Raw genomic sequence first — 25,385 nt, forward strand, 5'->3', positions numbered from 1 at the left:
ACACACACACACACACACACTCACACACAGATTAGGCCACTGGCAGTCAGCAGGCGTGTGACCACTAGCTGCCCCAGCCCCAAGGCATGTGTCACTGCATTCAACAGCGCATGTCACACATCAAATCATCCCATCAAAGGAGAATTACCTGATTTGAGGGATTAATAAACCAGATCAAATCAAATCAAAATCTGACAGTCTGAAATTGATTTCCAAATGGCCCAGTGTTTTTGCACTGTTTTTTTAAAATTTCCTACACTTGTACCTCCCTGCTGCTGTTTGTGAAATGGCGTTGGATCAAGTGGAGCATTCAGAATGAGCCCATACATGCTAACTGCATAAAATGGACTAGCTTCCTCCCTCTGCTTTGTTTAGCTGGCGAATGAATGGCTGCAATCTGAGAGTGAGCTGATAAGCAGGCGGAGAAGTGGCCTGGTGTTTGGCTGGTCCCCAGGCCCAGCCTCTGCCCCTTTGCTCCGGCACGTGGAGAGGTTGAATTACAGGATGCAGAGACATAAAGTATCCACTCCACCCTCCTCCGCCTCATTAACGCTGTGATAATTATACTGCTGCTGCACTCGCATCCCGTCTATTTTAATTTTCCAGTGATGGGTAGTTGGAGACCTCTCTCTCTCTCACTCACACACACACACACACACACACACACACACACACACACACACACACACACACACACGTGCAGGCCCCCAGCTGAGACGGAGACGCATGTTTGGTAACAAATAGGTTCACAGGTTTTCTAGCCTTAGATCTTTAGACCAGGATGTTTACCAATGGAGGGAGCATAGAGGACGGTGCTGTCATGACAAACATCTCTCTTTGTGTCCCACCTCACACTGTCCCATTTTACAAGGCGCACTGCAGGGAATTGCACTCATTACATAGGGGCAGATGTAAGGTTGCTTCAGGTTGTGTCAAGTGCAAGAATGCCCAGTCCTGCAATGCAGACTTTGCACAGCGGCTGTGAAGACTGCCTGCACTAATTGTCATGATGGGACAGGCTTAAATATTCCAAAGTAATCGCAATCGCTCTGTGGTTGGCAATTACAAATGCAAAGCTGGTGAGGTGGAAGTTTTCCCACAGCCTCTAATATGAGCGGTGTTTGTTTAAGAGGCAGAAACACAAAGTGAAACAGAGTTCCCCGGAGATGAGTTAGTCAATCATGCTAATAACAATACAACTGGCAAAAACCTCAGCACTGCCTGTGGCATTGGCATTTTGAATTGCAAAGCTTTTTCTGTGCAGTGTCACAGGAAAAAAAAAAAAAAACGTGATTAACTCATACATGTTTTTCACCTGAAGGGAATGGTGGGCTGCAATGAGAAGGTAAGCCGTTTGGCAGTATGTCTGTATGGAAATGGCTGTCAGTATGCGTTTTCTCCGTGGAGGCAGCTTGAGGTGGGGTTGTCGTATTTAATATCTCCAGATTTACTTTTGAAGCTCATCTTACGTTGAGCCCTCCCTCAACCTGAACTAGGATATTCTGGGATGTGAGAATAAAATACAGTTGGGTTTTTCAATTAACTGTAAGTAGGTTGATTTCCCCGATTTGGTCAGACTCCAAACAGTCAAAGACACCGGTTATTGTGAAACATGATGGAGTTATAATGCAAAAGAAATAACATACTAGATCCTCAAATTATAATTTGAAATGGTGCAAACACAAGCTAGTAAAGAGGTAGTATGTTATGTTTTTGGTTGTTTTCGCTGAATTTTATGTTACTCAATCAAAATGAATTGGAACGGAGGTTGTGTGTCAAAATTTTCAAAAAGTAATAAAAACACCTCAAACTGCATAAAATCAGAGTCATGCGAGCCATCTTCCTTGGGTTGCCCATCATGTCTGATAATGACTCCTACTTTTTTTTGTTATGAGTCTTTTGGTGGTTATGAAGTCCAATGTGGAATGCACAACGTCTTCCACAGGCAGTGCACACAAAGGCACTGGCAGAGGGTGGTGTGGGATTAACCACAGCCGTGGATTTGTGTCTCCTGTGCTCCTTTGCCAGGTGCTTTTCCTCCCTTTTTTTCTCAGCAAGCTTCACGTCTTCATGACATAGACTGCGCCAGTTGGGTCGATCAGCGGCTGCCATCTCTAATGTGCCAGGGTGGAGCCCACACTTCTTAAGGGAGACCTTCAGCTGGTCTTTGAGCCTCTTTTTTGGTCCACTGGCTGAATGGTGGCCTAGCCTCAGCTAGCCATAGATAACCTTCCGAGGGATGCGGTCCTCTGGCATCCTGATAGGTGGCCAAGCCATCTGAGATGGTGGTGAAAGATGGTGGCCCCTATGCTCCTGCTGCTGGTGCATTTTAGAATCTCCAGCTGTGAGATATGATCCTGCCAGGTCACTTTCAAGCTCTGCTGGAGGCATTTTATGTGAAAGGACTCAAGTTGTTTTAGGTGGCAGCTGTAAAGCATCCATGTCTCACATCCATACAGAAGTGTGGATAGGCACACTGGCTGATAGACTCTAATCTTTGTATTGAGGTGCAGGTTGTTGTTGGTGAAGACCCACTCCCTGAGGCGTCCAAAGGAGCGCGAGGCCTGTTAGATTCTGTTCTGGATATCCTGGTTGATGTTGTAGTCACTAGAGATGATGCTACCAAGGCATTTGAAGTGTGGTTACAAGGGCAAGAGGAGAATCTGAGATGACCATTGGCAGAGGATTTCTGTTTTGGGGATGTTAACAGAAAACCCCATTCGATTGTATATCCTCACAGCCAATGTAAAGGTGGCTTGCATTGCTGCTGGAGTGTGTGCCACAAGAGCACAGTCATCAGCATACTGTGACTCGAGTATGCGCACTGACCTGAGCAACTAGATTGATTTGATTGATTGATTGATTGGAACCTTCTGATGTCAAAGAGGTTCCTATCTAGATGGAAATCAATAGTCACCCCACTCTCTGCCTTTATGGTCTTGTGCAGAATCAGAATCAGATTCAGAATACTTTATTCATCCCTTTTCTCCCATTTCAAAAGGGCCCTCTGTTAGTCCAATGTAAGTTTCCACCTACATCTAGTATCTAGATCTACAACTTAGCACAAAAAGTAAGGAAATTTGTGTTTGGTAGATTATTTCTTTGTTGTAACAATGCTTCTTGGCAATAAATCTTATATCAGACACCTGATTGTCAGCACTTGGGGTACCAGAAGCTCAAAACAAGAGTCAATAGCAACAGCAAAATAAGCTGTTTGGCATTGGCAGAGAAGATTTGGCAAATTTTTCATGGGCGCAACCCACATACTCAGCTCTGCTTCTCATCCCACAAATGCGTGTTCCTTACAAATGTGGCACCATTTAAAAGGGAAATAAACAGGCTTTCCAACGGTATAAGATTTATTGCCAAGAAGCATTGTTTCAACAAAGAAATAATCTACCAAACACAAATTTCCTTACTTTTTGTGCTAAGTATATATACATATAGAAAATGCCAGACAGAGGGAGTCATCTACTAGGCATCGGTGACAAGAGAAGACAACTGCAATGTGGACACTTACATTGGACTAACAGAAGGCCCCTTTAAAATTAGGTTTAACGCCCATATGAGTAGCTTCAGAAATGGGCATGCAAGAAATGCAACGGCCTTGAGCCGACACATTTAGTCATTGGTAGACAAGAATATCGGTTACTCTGTTTCATGGAAAATCCTTGCAAAGAGCAATGCATATTCAGTTAGCAGCAAAAGATGTAACCTGTGCTTGGAAGAAAAGTATTTTATTATTTGCAAACCTGATATGTCTACCTTGAATAGTAGAAATGAATTGGCCACCAGCTGTAGACACTGAAAATTTTTTTTCTTTATAACTACAAGTAAAATGTCTTTTTTATCCCCCCCCCATTAGATGATACACGTGACATTTATTAGATGTTGTATTTTTTTTATATTTTAACTGCCTGCCCTTCCAAATGTGCCCCAACACCACCCCACTATATGCTATACATAAATTACCCCATTTGATGTTACCTTGTTGTATTATAAATGTATGTCAATACAACAGTGCCCTGGTCATTTAAATGCTTATTCAAAACAAGCCCCAACCCCTTACCTCATTGGTTGTAATGTTTTCTACCCCACCATTGGTTGCTGTGCATCGTAACTACCTACCCCATTGGTTGTAATAGTTCAAATGTTTTCTCCTCTCATTGGTTGCTGTCCGCCAAAATTAGGAGCGTGATGCAGGGCAACGTATACTGGTATACTGTGTATTTTCTTTGTTTAATCACATTTGCAGCTGATGAGTGCGCGACACACAAAACAAGCTTGTACTGCTATGTATTAAAAGTTTTTTTCTTACATCTATCTATCTATCTATCTATCTATCTATCTATCTATCTATCTATCTATCTATCTATCTATCTATCTATCTATCTATCTATCTATCTATCTATCTATCTATCTATCTATCTATCTATATATATATATATATATATACACTCACCGGCCACTTTATTAGGCACACCTGTCCAACTGCTCGTTAATGCAAATTTCTAATCAGCCAATCACATGGCAGCAACTCAATGCATTTAGGCATGTAGACATGGTCAAGACGATCTGCTGCAGTTCAAACCGAGCATCAGAATGGGGAAGAAAGGTGATTTAAGTGACTTTGAACGTGGCATGGTTGTTGGTGCCAGACGGGCTGGTCTGAGTATTTCAGAAACTGCTGATCTACTGGGATTTTCACGCACAACCATCTCTAGGGTTTACAGAGAATGGTCCGAAAAAGAGAAAATATCCAGTGAGCGGCAGCTCTGTGGGCGAAAATGCCTTGTTGATGCCAGAGGTCAGAAGAGAATGGCCAGACTGGTTCGAGCTGATAGAAAGGCAACAGTAACTCAAATAACCACTCATTACAACCGAGGTATGCAGAAGAGCATCTCTGAACACACAACACGTCGAACCTTGAGGCAGATGGGCTACAGCAGCAGAAGACCACACCGGGTGCCACTCCTGTCAGCTAAGAACAGGAAACTGAGGCTACAATTCGCACAGGCTCACCAAAATTGGACAATAGAAGATTGGAAAAACGTTGCCTGGTCTGATGAGTCTCGATTTCTGCTGCGACATTCGGATGGTAGGGTCAGAATTTGGCGTCAACAACATGAAAGCATGGATCCATCCTGCCTTGTATCAATGGTTCAGGCTGGTGGTGGTGGTGTAATGGTGTGGGGGATATTTTCTTGGCACACTTTGGGCCCCTTAGTACCAATTGAGCATCGTGTCAACGCCACAGCCTACCTGAGTATTGTTGCTGACCCTGTCCATCCCTTTATGACCACAGTGTTCCCATCTTCTGATGGCTACTTCCAGCAGGATAACGCGTCATGTCATAAAGCTCAAATCATCTCAGACTGATTTCGTGAACATGACAATGAGTTCACTGTACTCAAATGGCCTCCACAGTCACCAGATCTCAATCCAATAGAGCACCTTTGGGATGTGGTGGACCAGGAGATTCGCATCATGGATGTGCAGCTGACAAATCTGCAGCAACTGCGTTATGCTATCATGTCAATATGGACCAAACTATCTGAGGAATGTTTCCAGTACCTTGTTGAATCTATGCCACGAAGGTAAGGCAGTTCTGAAGGCAAAAGGGGGTCCAACCAAGTACTAGCAAGGTGTACCTAATAAAGTGGCCAGTGAGTGTGTGTGTATATATATATATATATAGAGAGAGAGAGAGAGAGAGAGAGAGAGAGAGAGAGAGAGAGAGAGAGAGAGAGAGAGAGAGAGAGAGAGAGAGAGAGAGAGAGAGAGAGAGAGAGAGAGAGAGAGAGAGAGAGAGAGAGAGAGAGAGAGAGAGAGAGAGAGAGAGAGAGAGAGAGAGAGAGAGAGAGAGAGAGAGAGAGAGATCATGTTTCACTGGCAACACTTGCTGTTGTTGGGGTTCTTTACAGCCCTTTTACAACACTGTACCTGCCAACTAGTGGTCGGAGATTTAAACAACTCAATGAAGTAGTGCCACTGCAACTTCTCTATGTTTGTCATCTTAAAAGAAAACAATCGCAGTGTTATTTCTATATGCTGTGGGGAGAAAACTCCCATCAGCAGCCATGATACTGAGCAGTAGGGATGCACCGATACTGGTATTGGATATTGGGCCAGTACCAGGCTAAAGTGGAGTGTTGGTATTAGAGATTTTACCCGAGACTAGAATCCAATATCAAAAGCCATGAATAACATGTCATAAATAAAAGTCAAAATGGCTTGACTTCCTGCATTTTTGGTACACACGGAAGCCTTTATTTCTTCAGTGATGGGGGAAGGCCTTTATTGTTTCTCTATTATTTTGCCCATTGGCCCTAAACAATCTAACCCTGTACTTTTAAGCAAAAGTATTGGATCAGATTGGTACTCTGTATCGGACGATGCTTAAAGATTTGTACTCAGAATCGGCTCTGTGCATAACTGTAGTCCACTGACTTCTGGTTTCTACTGCAGTGGTCTACCAGTTTCCTGTTTGTTGGCGAGTGCTATTGACAATGACATATTTTTTCATGATGGCTGCAAGATTTACCATGGATAAATGTCAATGACATGCACAGATTTGTCGACAAACTTTCACCTGCACCTATCAGCAAACAAGTTGTACATATCAAGTTACGTCCACAATTATGAGGATGAGGATACTCATCCTCATAATTGTGGACGTAACTTGATATGTACAACCTGAAACTTTTCACCTGTTTGCTGGTAGGCGCCGCTGAAAGTTTGTCGACAATTTTGTGCATGTTGTTGACATTTATCCATGGTAAATCTTGCAGGCATCGTGAAAAATATGCCATTGCCAATAGCGCTTGCCAACAAACAGGAAACTGGTATGACCACTGCAGTAGAAACCGGAAGTCAGTGGACTACAGCTATGCACACAGTGGACTGGTATCTGTAGTGGAAAAAGTGTAATTGTGCATCCCTTACTGAGTCTAGGAGTCTGAAATGCTGCTGAAATTGTGCCTGCTGGGGACATTTGGGGTGGGATTTCGGTTATTGTAATATTGTGATGTTGTCATTTCCTGGTTTTAAACGATGCATTACTGTAAAGTGATACATTTTTTTTAACTTGTCAGTCTGTGGTTTAGCTAAGTGAAATGAACATTGAATGCCTCTATGTGCTTGGTTAACATATCCACATTGCTTATGATTATTTCTCAAAATGTTCTTGCGTGTAAATATCTTATGAAACGACCTGTCAAAAATGTTGTGCTATTTGCTTTTATCGATATCACCGAGCGCTTCTTGCAGCTGTCAAATGTGGCATTATTATTGGCCCTTTCTTATACAGTGCAGCCTATCAAAAAACAAGCAAGTAAGTTTTCACATTCAGGGATTGTCCACCAGTCATTGGCGGACACTTTTCCACACAATTTGGGCTATGTTTCATTGACACACAGAAGACGGCTCAGTATTATGGCTGCTAATCCCTCCAACATATATGTAAAGATAATTTTGCAAATCATGATTGCTTTTCTTTAAGAATCAATGCATTGTTTTAGAAAATTGATGCAATATTGTGAGACTATTGCAATACTCAATTTTACTTACTGATGTTTTCTTACACCCTGCTTTAAACATGTGTGATTTTTGGCTGGATCGGACTAGCGGACCAGCTCTATAAACGCAAATGTGGCTGACTGAGTGACTCACTGACTGAGTGATCAAGTTACACGGTTGGGCTGCTGGATCAGGTGACCACAACATCACTGAAGCTACACAATTGGTCTGCCGAGCACTGAGAGACATGAGGGAGAGCATACATTTAATGCACCCCAAATAACAATCTCTATGATAAAACACTCACTGGTGAATTCACAAAAGGATTGCGCAGCTTCTGCGGCTGCTAAACCTGCACACATGTAATTCCATGTAATTTTCAAAGCACCTGCAAAAGGTGAAATGCGCCCCTACCTGTACTGCCAAGCAAATAGCATCTTGATGATCCAGTACTATTTGCACATATTTAAATTAAGTAATATGCATACATTTGGCGCAAATTCGATGACTGAGCCTCATTGCAAAACACTGGCGCTAATAGCCACACGCAGTTAGAGTGAAAATTATTAGTGTCCTCAGAGAGTTGGGGGTAACTGATGGCCAGACTTTCCAGTGATCATGGCAGCAGTGATCGTAGGCAGGCGAAGGCATCGTCTTAACAGGTGTGCTTGTGAGTGGATATTTCAAAGGACAATATCACTTTTTGATTTAACTGAGACCGAAATCATTCACAGATACTACAGGTTGCCAGGTCAAACAACTCTTGCTTTACTTGATGACATCAAGGATGACGTGGAACCTGCCAACAGTGTTCTTGGCACAAAGCCACCATTTACATGTTGCCACATGGATAATTGCAATCAGATGCAAAACAAGGGCAAATTGCACTCAGCTGCAAAACTTCATGGGCATGTTTGCACTGTAATGTCTTTTGTGAATCAGACCTTGAGACGGGGCAGATAGGGGTTGCAAGTGATGCACAATTCATGGTCCTATCAGAGGCTGCGATCCATTCTTTGTGAATTCACCTGTCTATACAGCGCGAGTCTTAGAAAAATGAGAGACATCTGCAGATAGAAACAGATGAAAGAGTAAGGGGAGTTAACATATATTTAGAATAGGTATTAAGTTCTCTTTCAAAGCAAACATCCCAAGATATGAGTGGAAAGTATTGTTCTTGCAACTGCATTTTTAGATTTGTTTTTTCTCGAACCAAGCTTAACCATGTCATGTGATATGCTACTTAAGTACACTTTTAACAACAAATATTACTGGGCCCACTACAGAAAGTTGCATATGAACATTTAATATCCAGGAATTCACATTATATATGCTACCACTGACTATCCCTCTAACAAACTGGCCACAATTTCGAACATTGACCATACACGGTCCAGCCATATACTAGGTTTTGAGCTATAGTCTTGGTTGCCTCTATTCTGTCTCTTCTAAGAAAAAACAGATTGGTTTGTCCCGGTCAAAAATATTTCTAGTGCTGATAGTTTTTATGAAGACAAATTGTCTGTGCCGTTTTGTGGGGTTTTTTTTTCTTGCTCTATAATTTTCATTTGTGTTCGTTGCTTTTTCTGTGTTTGTGTACCTGTCTATGTTTCTCCATGGCTCACTGTCTCTAATGGAAAAGGGCTGGTTCAAGGGTGGGTAGCTTTGGTAAAATGGTAGTTGGAGGCAGGGAGAGGGAAAGTGCAGCCCAGGGCACACTTCCATTTTTAAATGGCAGCTCCTGACTGCCGCAGTTCAGCAGACAGGCAGCAACCTCATTAGAATTTTTCACATTCCTCTTTAGGCATCGGCGCTCCTCTTCCTCTCCGCCGCTCTTTATATTACACAGCTTTAAGAAGCTGAGCAGCACAACTTTGAGCTGCTCAGTAAAGACAAGCCGTCTATAACCTTCACATCAAATATGAGCCACTAAACCACCCCAAGCTTGTCTCAATCAACTCATGCCTTTATAGACCATAAAACTGCTGAATTACCATGTTGGAATATCTGTGATGTCTTTTCGCGCTGTAAATTAGTGGACTGTATGTATGTATGCATGCCTGTTGAAGGAAGTGGTCTCCTTCCAGATTTTTGGTGTGATGGTGTGTTGGCATCTATCGGATCAGAGTGAAGTGACTAGTAGTTTTTTTTTCAAGGAGACCACCTAAGCTGTTAGCAGGGCAATTAGGTCTTTAGAGGAGGCGAACAGCTCCGAGTTGGAGACACAGGCTTCCATTGTAAACCCCCAAGCCCACACACAAACACAGCCGCCTGGAATAAGCCTGGTAATGGATGTAAACCCATTCCTGACTGTAAACAATGTAAAGTGTTTCAAGTGCGCATTTATCTTGCTGGCTCCCCTGGAAGAGTGTTGGAACTGTGGCGGCGTTCTTGAGGATGGAAAGAGACACCCTGCTGGAGATACTGTCAGTGAATGTAGTCTGGCACTTCCCTGGAACTTTCGTCTTCTCCTGGCACTTTGAGGGAAACGCTCTTTGCCAGTTGTTGGCTCTGCTCATTACGCATTGAACTATGTCGCGCTCAGCGCAAAAGGGGTCGGAGTCGGTGCACAAGCGCAGCGCATCACAGAACAACAGCGACTGTGAGACAGAGATGCATTCTCACTGGTTTTTGAAGTGCTCATACTCGATGTGGTGCATCACATGTGGGGTCAGTTCAAGCGTTTAACCGCTCTGGTTAGTGTTTATTGTGGTGTGTTACTTCATCCGAGGGCTAGAATTCCCCTTGATCAAAGCTCACTGTATACTCTACCGCGACTGACAAGACAGGCTACGGTCATGAAGTTCCAGTATGACAGGTCCGGGCACTTCAGAGAGAGAGAGGGGTTTGATCGTGGGAATGAACAGATCATCCCTTTTGGTTGTCACAACCTTGCACTTCTCGCAGAATTGGCCCGAGCATGCCTTCTTTTTCTTTTTTTTCCCCCACTCTCTATCATCCCTAAAACGGGAGCTCGTCACTTCCTACTCTGATGAAATTGATAGATTTCCAGAACCTCCGTCGCTGTTGGATGATGCGGGTCTCGTTTGCCTCCCAGCAGGCTTGTGTTTTTCTCTGAGGGTTTCGGATTTGCAGGTTTGCTCAATCAGGACGGGTTTGTGCCTGGTCCTCAGCCAGCTGCACACACATGCACATGCACATTTGTTAATGTTTCTGCGGAGGGAAAAATTTGTTATCTAAATCGTATCGCCCTGACCCTAAAACCCAACATTAAGCCTCACCTTAAAATGAACCAGTATAATCCAAATTCAAATGTAACCTTGAATATTAGACCTAAGGCCTAAGTCTAACCATGGCCCCAGTTGTAGCCTTAGCTGTAAAGCTAACCCCTAGCCTGCAAATAACCCTTTTCCTTGTGGGGACTAAAAAAATGTCCCTACTTGGGTAGGTGGTTTGAGACTTTGCTTTTCTTATGAGGATATTTGGTCCTCACGAGTGTAGATAAATGAGGGGAAAAAAAACACACACACACTGGAGGGTGTAGACAAAGTGATACTGAGATGGAAGCATATGGAGAGAAGGGAGCGGCGGAGGTGCCGTGTTGCTTCCTGCGTGTCTGCTATGTTTATCGGCAGCCTCGCCGTCGAGACCTCACTTCACCCCTCACTGCTCGACCCTCCCACCGGTATTGGGGAGGAAGTGGTGAAGGAGTCGGTGGATTTAGTGTACGTCGCTGTGGAATCTTTCTCTTCCAAGGCTGTAATAATTCTCTCGGCTGACCGCTGTGTGACCTCACGGCCCAGCTTGCCCACAGTGATGCACTGTGTGGGTTTTGATTGCCGTCCGGTCCGAGGGTTTCAGCAGCTGTTTTTGCCTAAGTCGATAAGAGGTCGCTGGGAAAGAGAAGTCGCTCCTGTGCAACGCCCTCAGCCCTTATTTGTCCGCTAGTTATGTCATGTTGCGTACCAGGTGCTTGTCATGTCTGAGATATCTGCAGATTAGAGAGTAGTGAGTCAGTGGATTAGAGAGCAGCAGGCACAGCCCTGATATGATTCATGTATACACATGCACTGCAGGACACAAATTATTTTCTGTACTTTTGTTGTCAGACCCCATGTGATCCTGGGCCATTACTGCTGCCTTGTCCTTCTTTTCCTCAAGCTGGGCCATTCCTTTGATTTCTTGCACTCATCAGCCGCTCATACAGTTTGCCTCTTTCCTTTTCTTTCTTTTCCACGTCTATTTTTCTCGACTTTTCCCACCATATTTCTGCCTCCCCGTGTCTTTTATTCATTTGATTTTCCTGGCAGGCCCTTATATACACACACAAGGCCTAGTGAGGTTACCGGGCCGGGCAATTATCAAAGCCTCTCTGTGCTGGAATGAGGCCCCAGTCTTCCCCAAGCCAGGACAGAGGGAACTTTGTGTCTGCTGCCTAACAGTCCGGCCGGCCCTCAGAGCAAGGAATGACTGGGAGACGGAGAGAGCCGCTGGGAGAAATGGACGGCATCCCACTGAATAACCATTGGTGTCAGCCAAACAGACACTCAGCCCCATTCAACCAAGCAGTAATTACAAGCTTGTAGGGCAATCGTTTGGTTCTTTTGTTCGGGCTTTGGAAACACTTGCCCAGTCTACTGGGAAACTTTAGTTCCTTTATGTTTTGAGAACAAGACGGCAGGTCCCCCCCCCCACACAGACACAGACACAGACACACACACACCATGTCACCCTATACTTGTGGGGACCCCCTCACTGACTCCATTCATTCTCTAGCCCTTAACCCTAACCTTAACAATCATAGCTACATGCCTAAACTTAACCCTTACCCTAACCTTAACCTAATCCTAATTCTAACCCGAAACCCAAACCCTAACCCTAAAATAGACCCTTTTTCTCATGGGGACCCATAAAATGTCCCCAAAAGGGAGGTGGTTTCAGGTTTTTATATCCTGATGGGGACATTTGGTCCCCATTACGATAGAAAACCTGGTATATACACACACACACACACACACACACACACACACACACACACACACACACACACACACACACACACACACACTTAAAAATCTGCACATTTCAACATGTTGTTCCCTCTCTGTGGGATACCAGCTAGCCAAGCCATCTCACCCCACTGAGAGAAGCTGTTCCCACTCAACACTGAATTAGAAGATGCTGGCCATGAGAACCCCTAGTAACCCCTACTATACCCTGAGAGCGTGATTCGGGAATATTTATTTCTCCCGGGGCTCAAATTGCCAGACTGCTCCGATTTTCGCGAGTCAAATTTAGAACGCCTGACTTGAAAGATCCGAGATAATGACTTCTGAACACGTCTCTGGATCGTTACGCTGCTCGTCCACCTTCGCCGCCAAGCATCTCGCCGGCTTTGATGTTATTGTTTGTTTGTGCGTGAGTGTGTGTTTACGTTGTCATGGGAAGCCTTGCCTTGTTAAAACCCACTTGACTCCTTCACCTGTAAAACACCCAAGGATGAGCCTTCGTATGGATGTGCTATCCTGTAACACAGACCAGTTCCTACAACACAGACAAGACTGTGTCACCTCAGGGTTCTGCCATGACATCAGCCCTCTGTCAGCGTCTGCAGCCCTGAGTTGCTCATCTGTCGATAGGCCCTGTAGAATGAGAGGGAGGCCCTGAGCCCCTATTACAGGAAGTGAACCTCACTTAGCAGACAGGCTGAAGCTGCCCTAACATGTCCCATACACTTGTGGAAAATAAGGGCCCCTCTATGTGTTATTCTTTTTGGTAACAGGGAGGCAATTGCGATAACGTGTTATGAATCTTTTCATTTGTATTTTTCCTTGTTTCCCACCTCTCTCTCTCTGTCTGTCTCTCTCTCTCCCACACACACACACACGCTCCTCATCTGAGAAAAGCCCGAGTCTAGTCCTGTGTGAGTGTGCATCTGGTAGCAAAGAGATTAAAGAGTGTAATTTTTTGTTCCTCTGGTGCCTATGCGTTGTGGTTCTTCTAACTTGTCCCTGTCCAGATTTGGCTGCACAAGGACACAATTCCCAGCTCCCCGGGACTGGACCACAGACAGTAAACCTCACAAAATCCTTTCCTTGCTCTCCACTCCCATGCTCCCATAGATAGCACTAGGGCCGGGCAATAATTCAGCATTATCATTTACAGCCTTTCAGTGGTATTGTATCGGGATGAAATTCAGATATTGTCGTGTTGTGAAACATAGTTTCATTGCCTAAATTAATGATAAGTATCTATTGCCTCAAATGTCTCAAAAACGGAGGTCTGAAATATATTATTTGAAAACCAGTTCTAGTTTGTTATACGCTTTCCATTGCCAAACAGTTCAGTGTAATGAACCTCAGTTCTTAAATATGGTATTTTTGCATCTGTAAGCAGATATGGTGGTAAATAGGGCCTACTGATGTTTTTTTTTTAATCTTGATAATACTATCCATAATGCCCAGCGCTACCCTCTGCAGCTCTCTGTACACATCTCTGACTTGTGTATGTTTATCTTGCCGCAAGCTTTTAATTCTGCTTGGTTTGTGAGATCTAGGCCTGATCAGAGGAGGATCCGTCATACTATATGCAGTTTTAAAGGTTGGTTAATAGAAAACTCTCCATTCCATGTTGTGAAGCAAAGCTGTCTGGAGATGTTAAGCCCCAAGCATGAACCCCTTGAGCACAGAGATTTTGTACTTCCTGGATCCCTGATGCATAAATTGATGTTGACAATAAACAAACTCCGCTGTATCAAGGGAACGTTTGACCCGTCTGTCAATATTCTTTGCTTTAGTGATGTTTTTGGTTGACGCAGTCTGTGGACTGCTTTCTCAGATGGAACAAGGTTTGTTATTGGCATCTGCTCAGTTTTCTTCAGTTTTCTGCTTCTTTTTTTTTATAATCAAGCTTATAGTCACCCTAAAGATACAAGAATTTGACATCAAATGAAATCTCAGATGCTTTTAAGACCAGCAAAAGAGCTGTGCCAGATGGGATACCTATTGATTTTTACAGAAAGTTCAAACACCAACTCCAAGCTCCAGTTTTAGAAATGTTTTTGGAGTCACTTGAAAATGGTCTGCTACCCCCCAACATTAAGAGCCCAGATCACTCTAATTTTAAAACTGGGTAAACCAAGTGATAAATGTCAATCATATCGCCCCATTTCCCTCTTGAACACCGATGGTAAAATCTTATGCAAGGCACTTACTCCCAGATTTGAGGATCTCCTCCCACTTATAATATGTTAAGAGACGGTGGGGATTTCATAACGTAAGGAGAGTCTTAAACATCCTACATGAAAAAAGGGACTCTCATGACACTGCCATTCTGTCATTAGATGCCGAGAAGGCGTTTGACAGAGTGGAGTGGCCATACCTGTTTGAAGTTCTGACTCGGTTTGGATGTGGAGATATTTTCTGTAAATGGATTAAGATTTTTTATACACAACCACTGCTGAAATCCCCACCAACGACATTGTCTCCAAACCCTTCAATATTCTGTGTGGAGCTCACTAAGGCTGCCGTCTATCACCACTTCTATTCATATAGCCATAGAACCATTTGCTATAGCCATAAGGTCACATAATAACATCTCCGGCATTAAATTGGGATATGTAGACATTTAAATAGCTTTGTGCGTCGATGACCTAATCCTTTTTCTTACAGACTTAATAAGAACTATCCCAGCTCTTCTGGATCCTATCAAAACCTTTTGAGAGTTTCTCTGGATATAAAATAAATAATTCCAAATTGCCAATAATGCCGCTAAATAAAAATGAATGGATCAGACCTATGGACCTTGTGTCTTCCTTCAATGCATCAGACTGCTTCACCTACCATGGCATTCGTATCGTACCCAAGGTTGATAAAATTGTTCCAACCAACTACAATCCCATTCTACAGTCAATTACCACTTCGATTGGGTGTGCGGGTAGTGTAGCGGTCTATTCCGTTGCCTACCAACATGGGGATTGCCGGTTCGATTCCCCGTGTTACCTCCGGCTTGCTTAGTTGGGCATCCCTACAGACACAATTGGCTGTGTCTGCGGATGAGAAGCCGGATGTTGGTATGTGTCCTCGTGAGGAATCAGGAACACTTTATTTGTCATTTCACTTCATGCACTTGCGTATATGAAATGAAACAAAATGCCATTTCCCCTAGCCCACAGCAGTACAACACAAGGACAAAAACACATCCAAAAACTACAAGAACACACTTAACCAAACTAACACATATATCCAAACTAGAGAAAAAAAAATCACCATTCAAGGGAATGAACGCCAGCCAGGATGACTGTTGGAACCGCCGGTCTGCATGGGTTAGCAGTTAGCTTAGCCCACTCCGCTTCCGCATCCTGTCAGACCGCCCTTGGCATTTCCTCCTCGGGCGTAGCTCCAGGAAGGGGCAGTGGTTCCCGGGCCCACCGGGCGAAGCAAACCAAGCTCTCCCGGCCGATCCAGCGCCAGCTCTGCCAGCCATCAAACAAAGACAAAACTTAGATGCAGATGTGGACAAAACACTGCATGGACGGTACTGGTTGAGGCCACCGCAAAGGTGAATTCGCACTGCCATCTTCCCACACCGGAAGCAGGGAAAAAAAGTCACTGCATTATCGCGTCCTCTGGTCAGTCGGGGTGCCTGTTCAGGGGAGAGGGTTAACTGGAGGGAATAACGTGATCCTCCCAGGCGCTATGTCCTGCTGGCGAAACTCCTTACTGTCAGGTGAAAAGAAGCAGTTGGTGACTCCACATGTATCAGAGGAGGCATATGGTAGTCTGCAGCCCGCCACGGATCCGCCGAGGGGGTGGTGCAGTGACCAGGACAGCTCAGAAGAGTGGGGTAATTGGCCAAGTACAATTGGGGAGCAAAAGAGGGGGAAAAGAAAAAAAGAGAAAAATACAACTTTAATAGACAGATGGTTGAATTTACCGGTTTCCACAATTGGTCCAATCTACACATTGAAAATTAAAGTCCTTCCAAAATTACTTTATCTGTTTCAAAATATACCCTTTCCTCCACCTCCATGAATATTTATGAAGTTAAAGAAAATTTGTACAAACTTCATTTGGAATAACAGACGCTACAGACTTTAACTCTGCTGTACCTGTCTTACGACAGGGGAGGATTTAAGGTTCCACATTTTCAGTGGTACTATTGAGCTGCTCAATTACATACTAAGCGGCTTGGATGATGGATGGATTTTTTTTCCCCCTCAAATCCATCCCCTGCATTGGTAGAGACTGAGTCACTCTCAGCTACATCTGAATTACCACTTACTCTATATATGTACTCCACAAATATCAGAAATCTTAGGAACCAAACAAGCAATCCCATTGTTTTACATGTGATTAATGTCTGGTCTAAGGTAAGGGAAGCACTAGAAGATAAACACTCTTTATCCTGCTTTAGTCCTATATAGGGGAAATGACTATTTTAAAGCTGGGAGAGCTGATCCAGGATTTCACTTATGGGCGAATAACGGGTTAAGCAAGATTGAGGATTTGTATAATGGTGAAATTATGATGAACTTTGAAGAGCTTCAGGCCAAACTTGATATTCCTAAGAAAATTTCTTTCCATTTTTGCGAAACAGTTTTATTGCAGCAGCCCAAAATCAAAAACTAACTGTTCCCCCTTTGTCTACTCTGGAGACAGCCATCTCCAGTTGTTGCCATGGTAGAGGACAAATCTCTTTAATGTACAACTGACTGGTCTCGTGCTCCACTGAATCCTCTATGGACAGACTGAATGCTTGGAAGGAGAATATACAGGAAGCTATCTCCTTGGAAGAGTGGGACAGTGTATGTCTGAAAGCCCATACTCAAACGGTCAACACAAGATTACAGCTATTACAATTTATCCGGCTAATGTGTACATATACAACTCCAGCCAAACGACATAAATTTAACAATAAAATTTTAGACACATGTATTAAATGTGGACAAGAGAAAGGGATGCGGTTTCACTGCCTTTGGGAGTGTGGGGAGATAAGGGAGTTTTGGTCTGAGGTATCACATGCAGTAGGTAGGCTCATAGGCATAAATTTACCTCTACACCCTAAATTGTTTATACTAGGAATTTATCCAACTAATCCCATTATTAAAAAAAAAGAAAGGTAGCTTTAATTAACATATGCTTTCTCCATGCTAAGCGTGTCATAGCTTTATTATGGGAAAATATAAGGAGACCATGCTTTGGCCAGTGGCTCAGGGAGACGTCCTCCTGCCTCTCAATGGAGAAAATCACTTATATTCTTAAAGGTAAAAGGGAAGCCTTTGATTCTATTCGAGAACCTTTCATTCACTTTATGGAAAATGAAGATATGTCTGAAGCATTACAAGAGGCTGCATAAAGGGACACTGTTTGAGTGATGCATGCCTGGCTATGAATAGGAAGGAAAAATAAATTTTTAACTTAATTTTTTATTTCTCTGTTTATTTATTTGTTAATTAATTAATTTTTTGTTTACGCTGGTTTTCTGATGTATACTTTCTGTCATGTGCATTGCATTGTTGTATTTATTATACCTAGATAATGTTTTGCCCATTATTTATTTATTTTTATTATTTATTTAGTTCTTTATTATTATTATTAGTTCTTTATTTTATTATTTTAATATTTTAGTTATTTTTGTTTTATTATTTAGTTATTTATTTGTTTATTATTTAGTTTTTTTTTTTAATCCTTTTATTGATTTTTGAACCAGTGTTGCATATAAAACATTGTTATATATACAAAATGTCCAATTGAGCTGGTTTCGTACATCTATATAAACAGAACCTATTATAGTGGGGTATACAAACAGTAGGAAAAAAAGCAGAAACAAGAACGGTAATCAATTCCTATTCCAATTAATCCTTACCCAATCTTCATATACCCATTAGCCCCGTAATTCCTCCCACCCAATCCCACCCACTTGTTACAAGAGAAGAACACCAAGTGAAAGGCAAATAGGTACACTCGTTATACCTATTAACCCAATAACATTTGTTATTTAGTATTTGTGTAGTTATTTTTTGTTTGTTTAATTATTAATGTCATACTGTTTCTTTTTGTCATCTTGTGTTGAAAATCAATAAAAAGTGTTAAAAGAAGATACAAGAATCACAGGCTTGATCGTCAATAGAAGTGATTCAGTTTCTGCTTGTGTGGATGTTCTCCTTCTAATGAGTAGTAGGCCTAGATGAGTATGTATATGAGTCCGTGTGAATTTGAGATTGATTTTCGTGATGCTGTGTGAAGGTGGCTGTGCTGCAGGCCGTTTACAGCACTGACAGCCAGTGGTTAATGTGATCACAGCTACAGCCAGGCAGGGTTGCCTTAATCTCCTCCAGTGTCTCTCTGCCAAATTGGCCTGAGCTGCCAGGCAGAGAAACATCACCCTCCTCTCGGGGGACTTTCAAAGGGCTCCCCTGCTTTTTGATGTGGAGCTTGGTATCCTGTTTTGTTTTTTGTGTGTGTATTTTATTTTTTTTAGGATATTTAGCTTGGGCTGTTTGATCCAGAAAACAGCATTTTGGCATTATGAGTCATCAGAATTGGCCATCCCGTTGCACTAGCTCTCATCACCAGCTCAAAATCGGCGACGGAGGAAATGTCGCCTTCCTGCCAGCTGAAGAGATTGAGATTTATCGACGGATCCAAACCTCATGATTTCTATCTCACTCATACGCAGGCTAGGTGATCGCATTAGTAGGTTCCGAATAGGTTTATTTAATTGCCAGCAAAATCCACTTTATGGTTTACATTGGGGGAAAATATTAAAATGATTAGGGTAATGTTGTCATCTTGCTCAGGTTTTTTTAAGAAGAAAAAATTAAACTCGTTTTGAATTTGGCTGAGCTTTCAAGTCTCCCCTTGATGCTTATGCTGAAATTGGTTTGAGAAGCAGACCTCCTTATCTGAAATTGAACATGTCAGTGACTTTTCACTGACTTAGAGAAAGCCGTCTGGGGGGGAAAAAACCTTGCATCCAAACTGTGTTCTGCAGGCAGGTTTGTGGAATCCAGATATCCCCTTTCACTTAGTTCAGAAAGGAAATGTCTGCATATTTGTATAGAAGTCATATGTGTTCAGAAAGGAGCTTCAGCATCTGAACTCCTCAAGCCGACACGTCCTCGGGAAAGGTCGGAAGATGGTGTAAATATGCCTTGGCATGTGATGATGAATAAGCAGGTCATATTTTATGTCATTAAATACCCCCAGGATGGAAAAATCAAGGCTGTCTTTGTATTCGTATTCAGGGTTAAGGTGGGTGGCAGAGGTCAGTATTTGCATGAAGGACAGTAAAAGCTGAGGAGGTCAGTAGGTCTGTGGAATCTTAAATCCAGAGGGAAACTGTGTTGGTTCACTCCTGAGAATAGAATAAAGTTTGCTGTTAAACTGATGCTTGCAGGTTATAAGGCACTTGTCACAGCCATATAAAAAAAAAAATCTGTGTGAACAAGTTTCCTGTTTCAACAGCTGGATTATTTAAGAGCTTCTTGCCAGCCCTTACTATTTCTTCACTTAGTCATCTCAGGAGTAAGTTTGGTATCATTAGGACACACGCCGATTATTCTGTTTTCATACACTTACTCACTTTACCCTCTCTGATTTGTTTTTCAGGATTGAAGAGAAAACCAAGTGGTGTTGCAAACCCAGACAAGGCAGCAGCATGCAGGCTTGAGTGCTGAGAAAGCCTCACTTTCCCTCCTCCCCCTTCACCGCATTTTGATCGAGAGAGTCAAGTAGTCCATAAAGTCAGGGAACCACGTCCCAGCTAAGAAGCAGCCATGCATGCCTGCTGAGTGCATCTACCCTTTGGCACTGGTGCCATGGCCAGCCTGAAGTGCCCACCCATGGAGCGCTCTGTCGGGGGGTCCATCCCAGCCACCGACGAGTTCTACACCCGCCACCTCCGCATGGCCAATGGAGGAGTTGTGCCAACACGCGTAGATAATATCCACCCCACTGGGGGTACAGGGGTGCCTAAAATGGGGGTACGGGCACGGGTGGCTGACTGGCCTCCAAGGAAGGAGGTTGGCACGACTCTGTGGCACCAAACTAAGGAATCTGAGAGCCCTGCTGTGCCTACAAGTGGACAGAGCCATGTAAAATTAGGCCATCTACTTAGCCCTCAGGACTCCTCCATGCTGCGGAACATCCATAACACTTTGAAGAACAGAACCCAGATACAAGCCAACAACTACAGCCCAGACAACAGATATCTGGCCCCTGGGGAATGCCGACTACCTGCACACAGGAACCCCCGCCAGCGACGTATACGTCAGCGCAGCAACAGCGACATGACCATCAGTGAGATGGAGGGCAGCGGGGACAGCGGTGAGGACTGGGGTCCTTCACTAGGGACCAAGTTGTCCCCTCTCCACCGTGAGTATGGTAGCACCTCCTCCATTGACCAGCATGGTGCATCAGGGGAGAGCTTCTTTGAAATGCTGAAGGGCTACCATGGTGAGAAGGCTGACCAGCGTAGCCCTGCTCCAGAGAGACTGGAGGACCTGCTGAATGTTGCGAGCAAGCAAGCCATCATGGACCTTCAGGAAGATGTTACCGATAGCCAGCCTCCTAAAGCCAAGGACCGGGATAAACCCCCCAAGAGACGCTCCAAATCTGAGACAGGGGGTGAATCAATATTTCGGAAACTTCGAAATGTTCGAGGGGAGTCGGACTCACCCAGGGCGGGGTCTGACGCAGAGGATGGCAGATCCGAGGAGGTCGGCCCCCCTCTAAAGCCATGGGTGTGTCAGAAAGGATTTGCCCATTATGATGTGCAGAGCATGCTATTTGACCTCAATGAGGTCATCCAGCTGCGGCAGACGGCCAGTAAGAGGAAGAACACCACCACAGGGGCATCTGCTGCTGCCGCAGCCTCAGCCACCTCCACCCTCTCCTCCACCCACAGCCTGCCCTACAGTTCCCCTGGAGGCAGCCAAGAGGAGCTCTGTGCCCGGGACAGCCCCGGCCTGGACTCAGGGGATGAGCAGAGCAATGAGATGTTGCTAAGCTGCCCCTGCTTCCGTAATGAAATTGGTGCTGATGGCACTGGCAGAAGAAGGGTGGGAGCAGGTGGAACAGGGCTCCATGGGCTGGTGGTTGTTGGCGCTGGAAGCAGTAGTTCAGGGAGTCTGGGTGGGGAAGGACACTTGTATGAAACCACTGTCAGCCCCCACTGTACCAACGCAGGGGTAGCAGTGCTTGAGGGGCCCAAGGAAGGCCCCAGCACTCACAGTGAAAAAAGCAAACATTACATTGTCGAGCATGTGGACCTGGGAGCCTACTACTATAGGAAGTTCTTCTACCTGAGAGGTGAGCTTGATTTGATTGCTGTCTGTTACACCTTTATAGTAACATAAATGTCGGTTGTTAAAAAGCACCAATGTTGAATGTCCTACAACTTTTTTCTTTTAATTCTAATAGCGCCTTGTTTGTCTCCCTCTGTCTCAGAGCACTGGAACTACTTTGGGCTTGACGAGGCTCTTGGTCCAGTGGCAGTGAGCTTGCGCAGGGAGAAGCTGGAGGAGGAAAAGGATCACGGACAGCAGTACAACTACCGCCTCATCTTCAGAACCAGCGAGGTCAGTCACTGTGTCGTGCCTACACACAAACCCCAACCCTGTCATATCTCTCTGTGAAATGAATCTGCCCACAGCCTGTAGCGTTGCATGATTATTTTCCACCTCACAAAGCATATCCCGTTTCTCATTTGTTTCAGCGGAGAAAGTAATTTTTGGTGTCTGCTTTAGATAAGTTGTCTATATTTCTCCGGTGTTTTAAATGTTACGGTATGTTCCTGTTAGAAATTCCGGAAATTCTTTCTGGGGACCTGAAACAATCATTGGCCCTTCCTTTTAAGGAAGCCCTCTCCTGTGTATCTCTTATCAGAGGAGTAACGGTGAAGGTGGGTATAGCCACTTCTTGGCCTGCTTCACAATAGGAAGACGTGCTAGAGGTGAAATGAGTCTCTATCCTTGTTGCTTATTATGCAACTGGCCTTCAGGCTCTTCAGCTGTCTCACCGCATCAGCACTGTACAAAGAAACTTGGGGAAATGCAGTCATCCCTCAGCCTCCAAGGCCTGTCAGGGCTACACAACCTCAAACAAGTGTGGAGAGAAGAACTTCCTGCTTTCAGTTAAAATAGGTTGTCATATGTAGTTGCAGTTTCAGCCCGGCCCTATAGCTCTGGTTTTGACTTTTCGGGACAGCTTTACATATTAATTCAACCCCAGAAGATGATATACAGCTTATTATATGGCACCTGCCTGGGGCTGTTTGTTGTGAGAACTCTCCTCTTGGATTTTAGGTATGACAGGTGTGAGTGATTAGCGCCAACACCCCAGACCAAAATACCTTTAGCCCCCAAGTATCACAGTACCCCCCCCCCCAAACACACACACACACACACACACCACCACCAAAAAAAATTCCCCATTCCATACCGGAGAACACAGTACCATTGTCACGGCCACACCCGAGGCATGCAGGAGAGAAAGTCTCCGTCCGTTCCAGCTGCATATGATAGCTGAGTGATTGAGTTCACTCCCGGAGCCCAACACAATGCAGACTCTGTGTACACAGCATGCTCGGTTCCCCCCTTCCTGCCACACACACACACACACGCACGCACACACGTGCGCGCGCACACACGCACCACCCCTCCTGTCCCTTTTATACGGTTTACTCCAGGCCAAGGCTTGAATCATGACTATCTTGTTGTTTTATGTCAGCTTCTGGGGTAAAAAACTGAAGATGGAATCGTTCTGAAAACAAGACGGCCTGTCTTTTTTTTTTTTGGTCTGGGTCTGAGGAAGGCGCATTTTTCCAGCTATCAGTGTTTTCATCTCCGCAAAAGTTCAGAGGACAGCAAGGATTCCTGAGGCGCATTCCATCTCCTCTCACACTCTTTTCGTTCTTACCCCCCCCCCCCCCGTCTCCTCCTCCCTCCACCCAGCTGACCACTCTCCGAGGTTCTGTTCTGGAGGACGCGGTGCCCTCCACCTCTAAGCACGGCACGACCCGAGGGCTGCCCATTAAAGAGGTACTGGAGTATCTGCTACCTGAGCTGGACGTGTCCTGCCTAAGACTGGCCCTCAACACACCGAAGGTCACCGAGCAGCTCATGAAACTGGACGAACAAGGGGTAAGCGGATGAACTCCACTGCCGGCAGAGAGGATGTTGTAAAGGGAAACAGTCATGATTTACAAAACTATCTCATCTCGCAGACTTCTTTAGCAGCCATTATCCTGAGCACGTCTTCCGACGAAGTCGTGCTCGCCATCTTTATTGTGGCATTCGTTACAACGGGTATATGTAGCATTATTATTCACCTTATACGGTGTAGCCTATTTCGATGTGGACGACTACAGGTAGTGGCAAGCCAGAAAGGAAGTGTAGTGTTTTTGCTTTCACGGATTGTCACTTTTCCGCACAATTTCAGCAGCTTTTCAGAGGTGCACAGAAGACTGCTCAGCATTATGGCTGCTAATGGAGTGTTAGCTCTGCAACACCTACAGAGAGATGATGCTGCAAGTCGCGATCATCTCCCCGTATGTGTAAGAGCATTGAAACTTGATATTAAACACCCGAGTACCGTCGATTAGTAATGATGTACAGGTTCGGTTATTCGGCCCTTCCCCACACAGATCGAAATGATTTGATCTTGATCCTTGTGGACGTTGGCCTTGTCCTTTTTTCTTTCTTTTTTTTTTTTGGGTGTGTGCGCATGCCTAGTTGTGACTTCCTGTTTGCATGTCCTTAGCTGAGTTTCCAGGTGAAGGTGGGGGTGATGTACTGTCGAGCTGGCCAGAGCTCCGAGGAAGAGATGTACAACAACGAGACAGCCGGCCCTGCCTTAGAAGAGTTTCTCCAGTTGCTGGGGGAGAAGGTCCGCCTCAAGGGCTTCACCAAGTACCGCGCCCAGCTGGACACTAAAAGTAACGTCTCCCACACACAACCACACAACTTTTATGCACACATTGTGCTTTCTCTCGCGCTCTCTCTCTGTGATAAACCGATAAACATGAAAGACCTGGACTGTGCTGTGCGTCGATTAACCATAAAAGTTTACTTGAACTCCGGTTGTGCGCTAAAGGTTGTTAATGTGTCCGTGGTATCTGATTTATCTTGTCGGTACCGTCTGTGGCCTTGTGTTTTATCGCCAGCCAGTGTAACATAGTTTCGGTAACTTTGGAAAGAGCTTGACTTACTAACGTAGGTCCTGGCGAGCTTTCGGTTTTGATTCCCTCGCCTCCTTATATAGGACCTGCACTTTGTCCCTTTATCTTGAGTTTTGTTAAATATTTTCTTTTATTCCAGCCCATTTCCTCTCTCTGTCTTTGCCGGACTCGTCGATTATCTTTGATCTCTTTTCTTCTTTTTCTTTCTGTTCCTCCCGCCTCTCCGTGTTGTGTCTACTCCATAAACCCAGCTATGGTCCCAGCAAGAGCTACATGTAAAATCCCAACCATGGAAGTAATTATTCGAGCTTTTTTTGGCTGCCGGCACTCCGTACAACTGGACCAAGACCAGCTGATCAGTTGATTGCATGTTGCACAGATGCAGGATATAATTTTAGGTTCACGATATTGCTGTCCACCCGCACTTTGACCTTAGTGAAAGAGAAAATGCTGTGTAATTTTATCAGTCTGGAATGACTTGTAGAAGGAAAAAAAAGCAGAATTCCTAAGCTGACAGTGATCCACAGTATATCCAAACTGTAGTTGTTCTGGCTATGGTGAAATTGCGCTCTTTTTTCCTGCACAGAAAGCTTTGGGTAGACAATGCACACCTGAGAGAGACTGAGGACAGCAATTAAGGATGTCCCGGTTGAATATAAGCTAATCAAGGCTTATTTGAATTGATCGGTATCAAGTCTGATCAATTTTCAATACTCTGTTTATTT

General features: G+C 44.4%; 1 protein-coding gene across 1 annotated transcript in view; it reads left to right on the plus strand.

Annotated features, from left to right (window-relative positions):
* The window catches only part of LOC130126154 (signal-induced proliferation-associated 1-like protein 1), a 67,612-nt gene that overhangs the window by 13,212 nt on the left and 29,015 nt on the right, over nt 1-25,385 (plus strand). The window contains exons 2-5 of the mRNA XM_056295537.1: nt 20,091-21,791; nt 21,930-22,060; nt 23,435-23,623; nt 24,243-24,417. Of these exons, the coding sequence (XP_056151512.1) occupies nt 20,300-21,791; nt 21,930-22,060; nt 23,435-23,623; nt 24,243-24,417 (1,987 nt within the window). The 5' untranslated portion in view covers nt 20,091-20,299. The remainder of the gene's footprint in view (nt 1-20,090; nt 21,792-21,929; nt 22,061-23,434; nt 23,624-24,242; nt 24,418-25,385) is intronic.

Source organism: Lampris incognitus, chromosome 16 (genome assembly GCF_029633865.1).
Source record: "Lampris incognitus isolate fLamInc1 chromosome 16, fLamInc1.hap2, whole genome shotgun sequence".
NCBI lineage: Eukaryota > Metazoa > Chordata > Actinopteri > Lampriformes > Lampridae > Lampris > Lampris incognitus.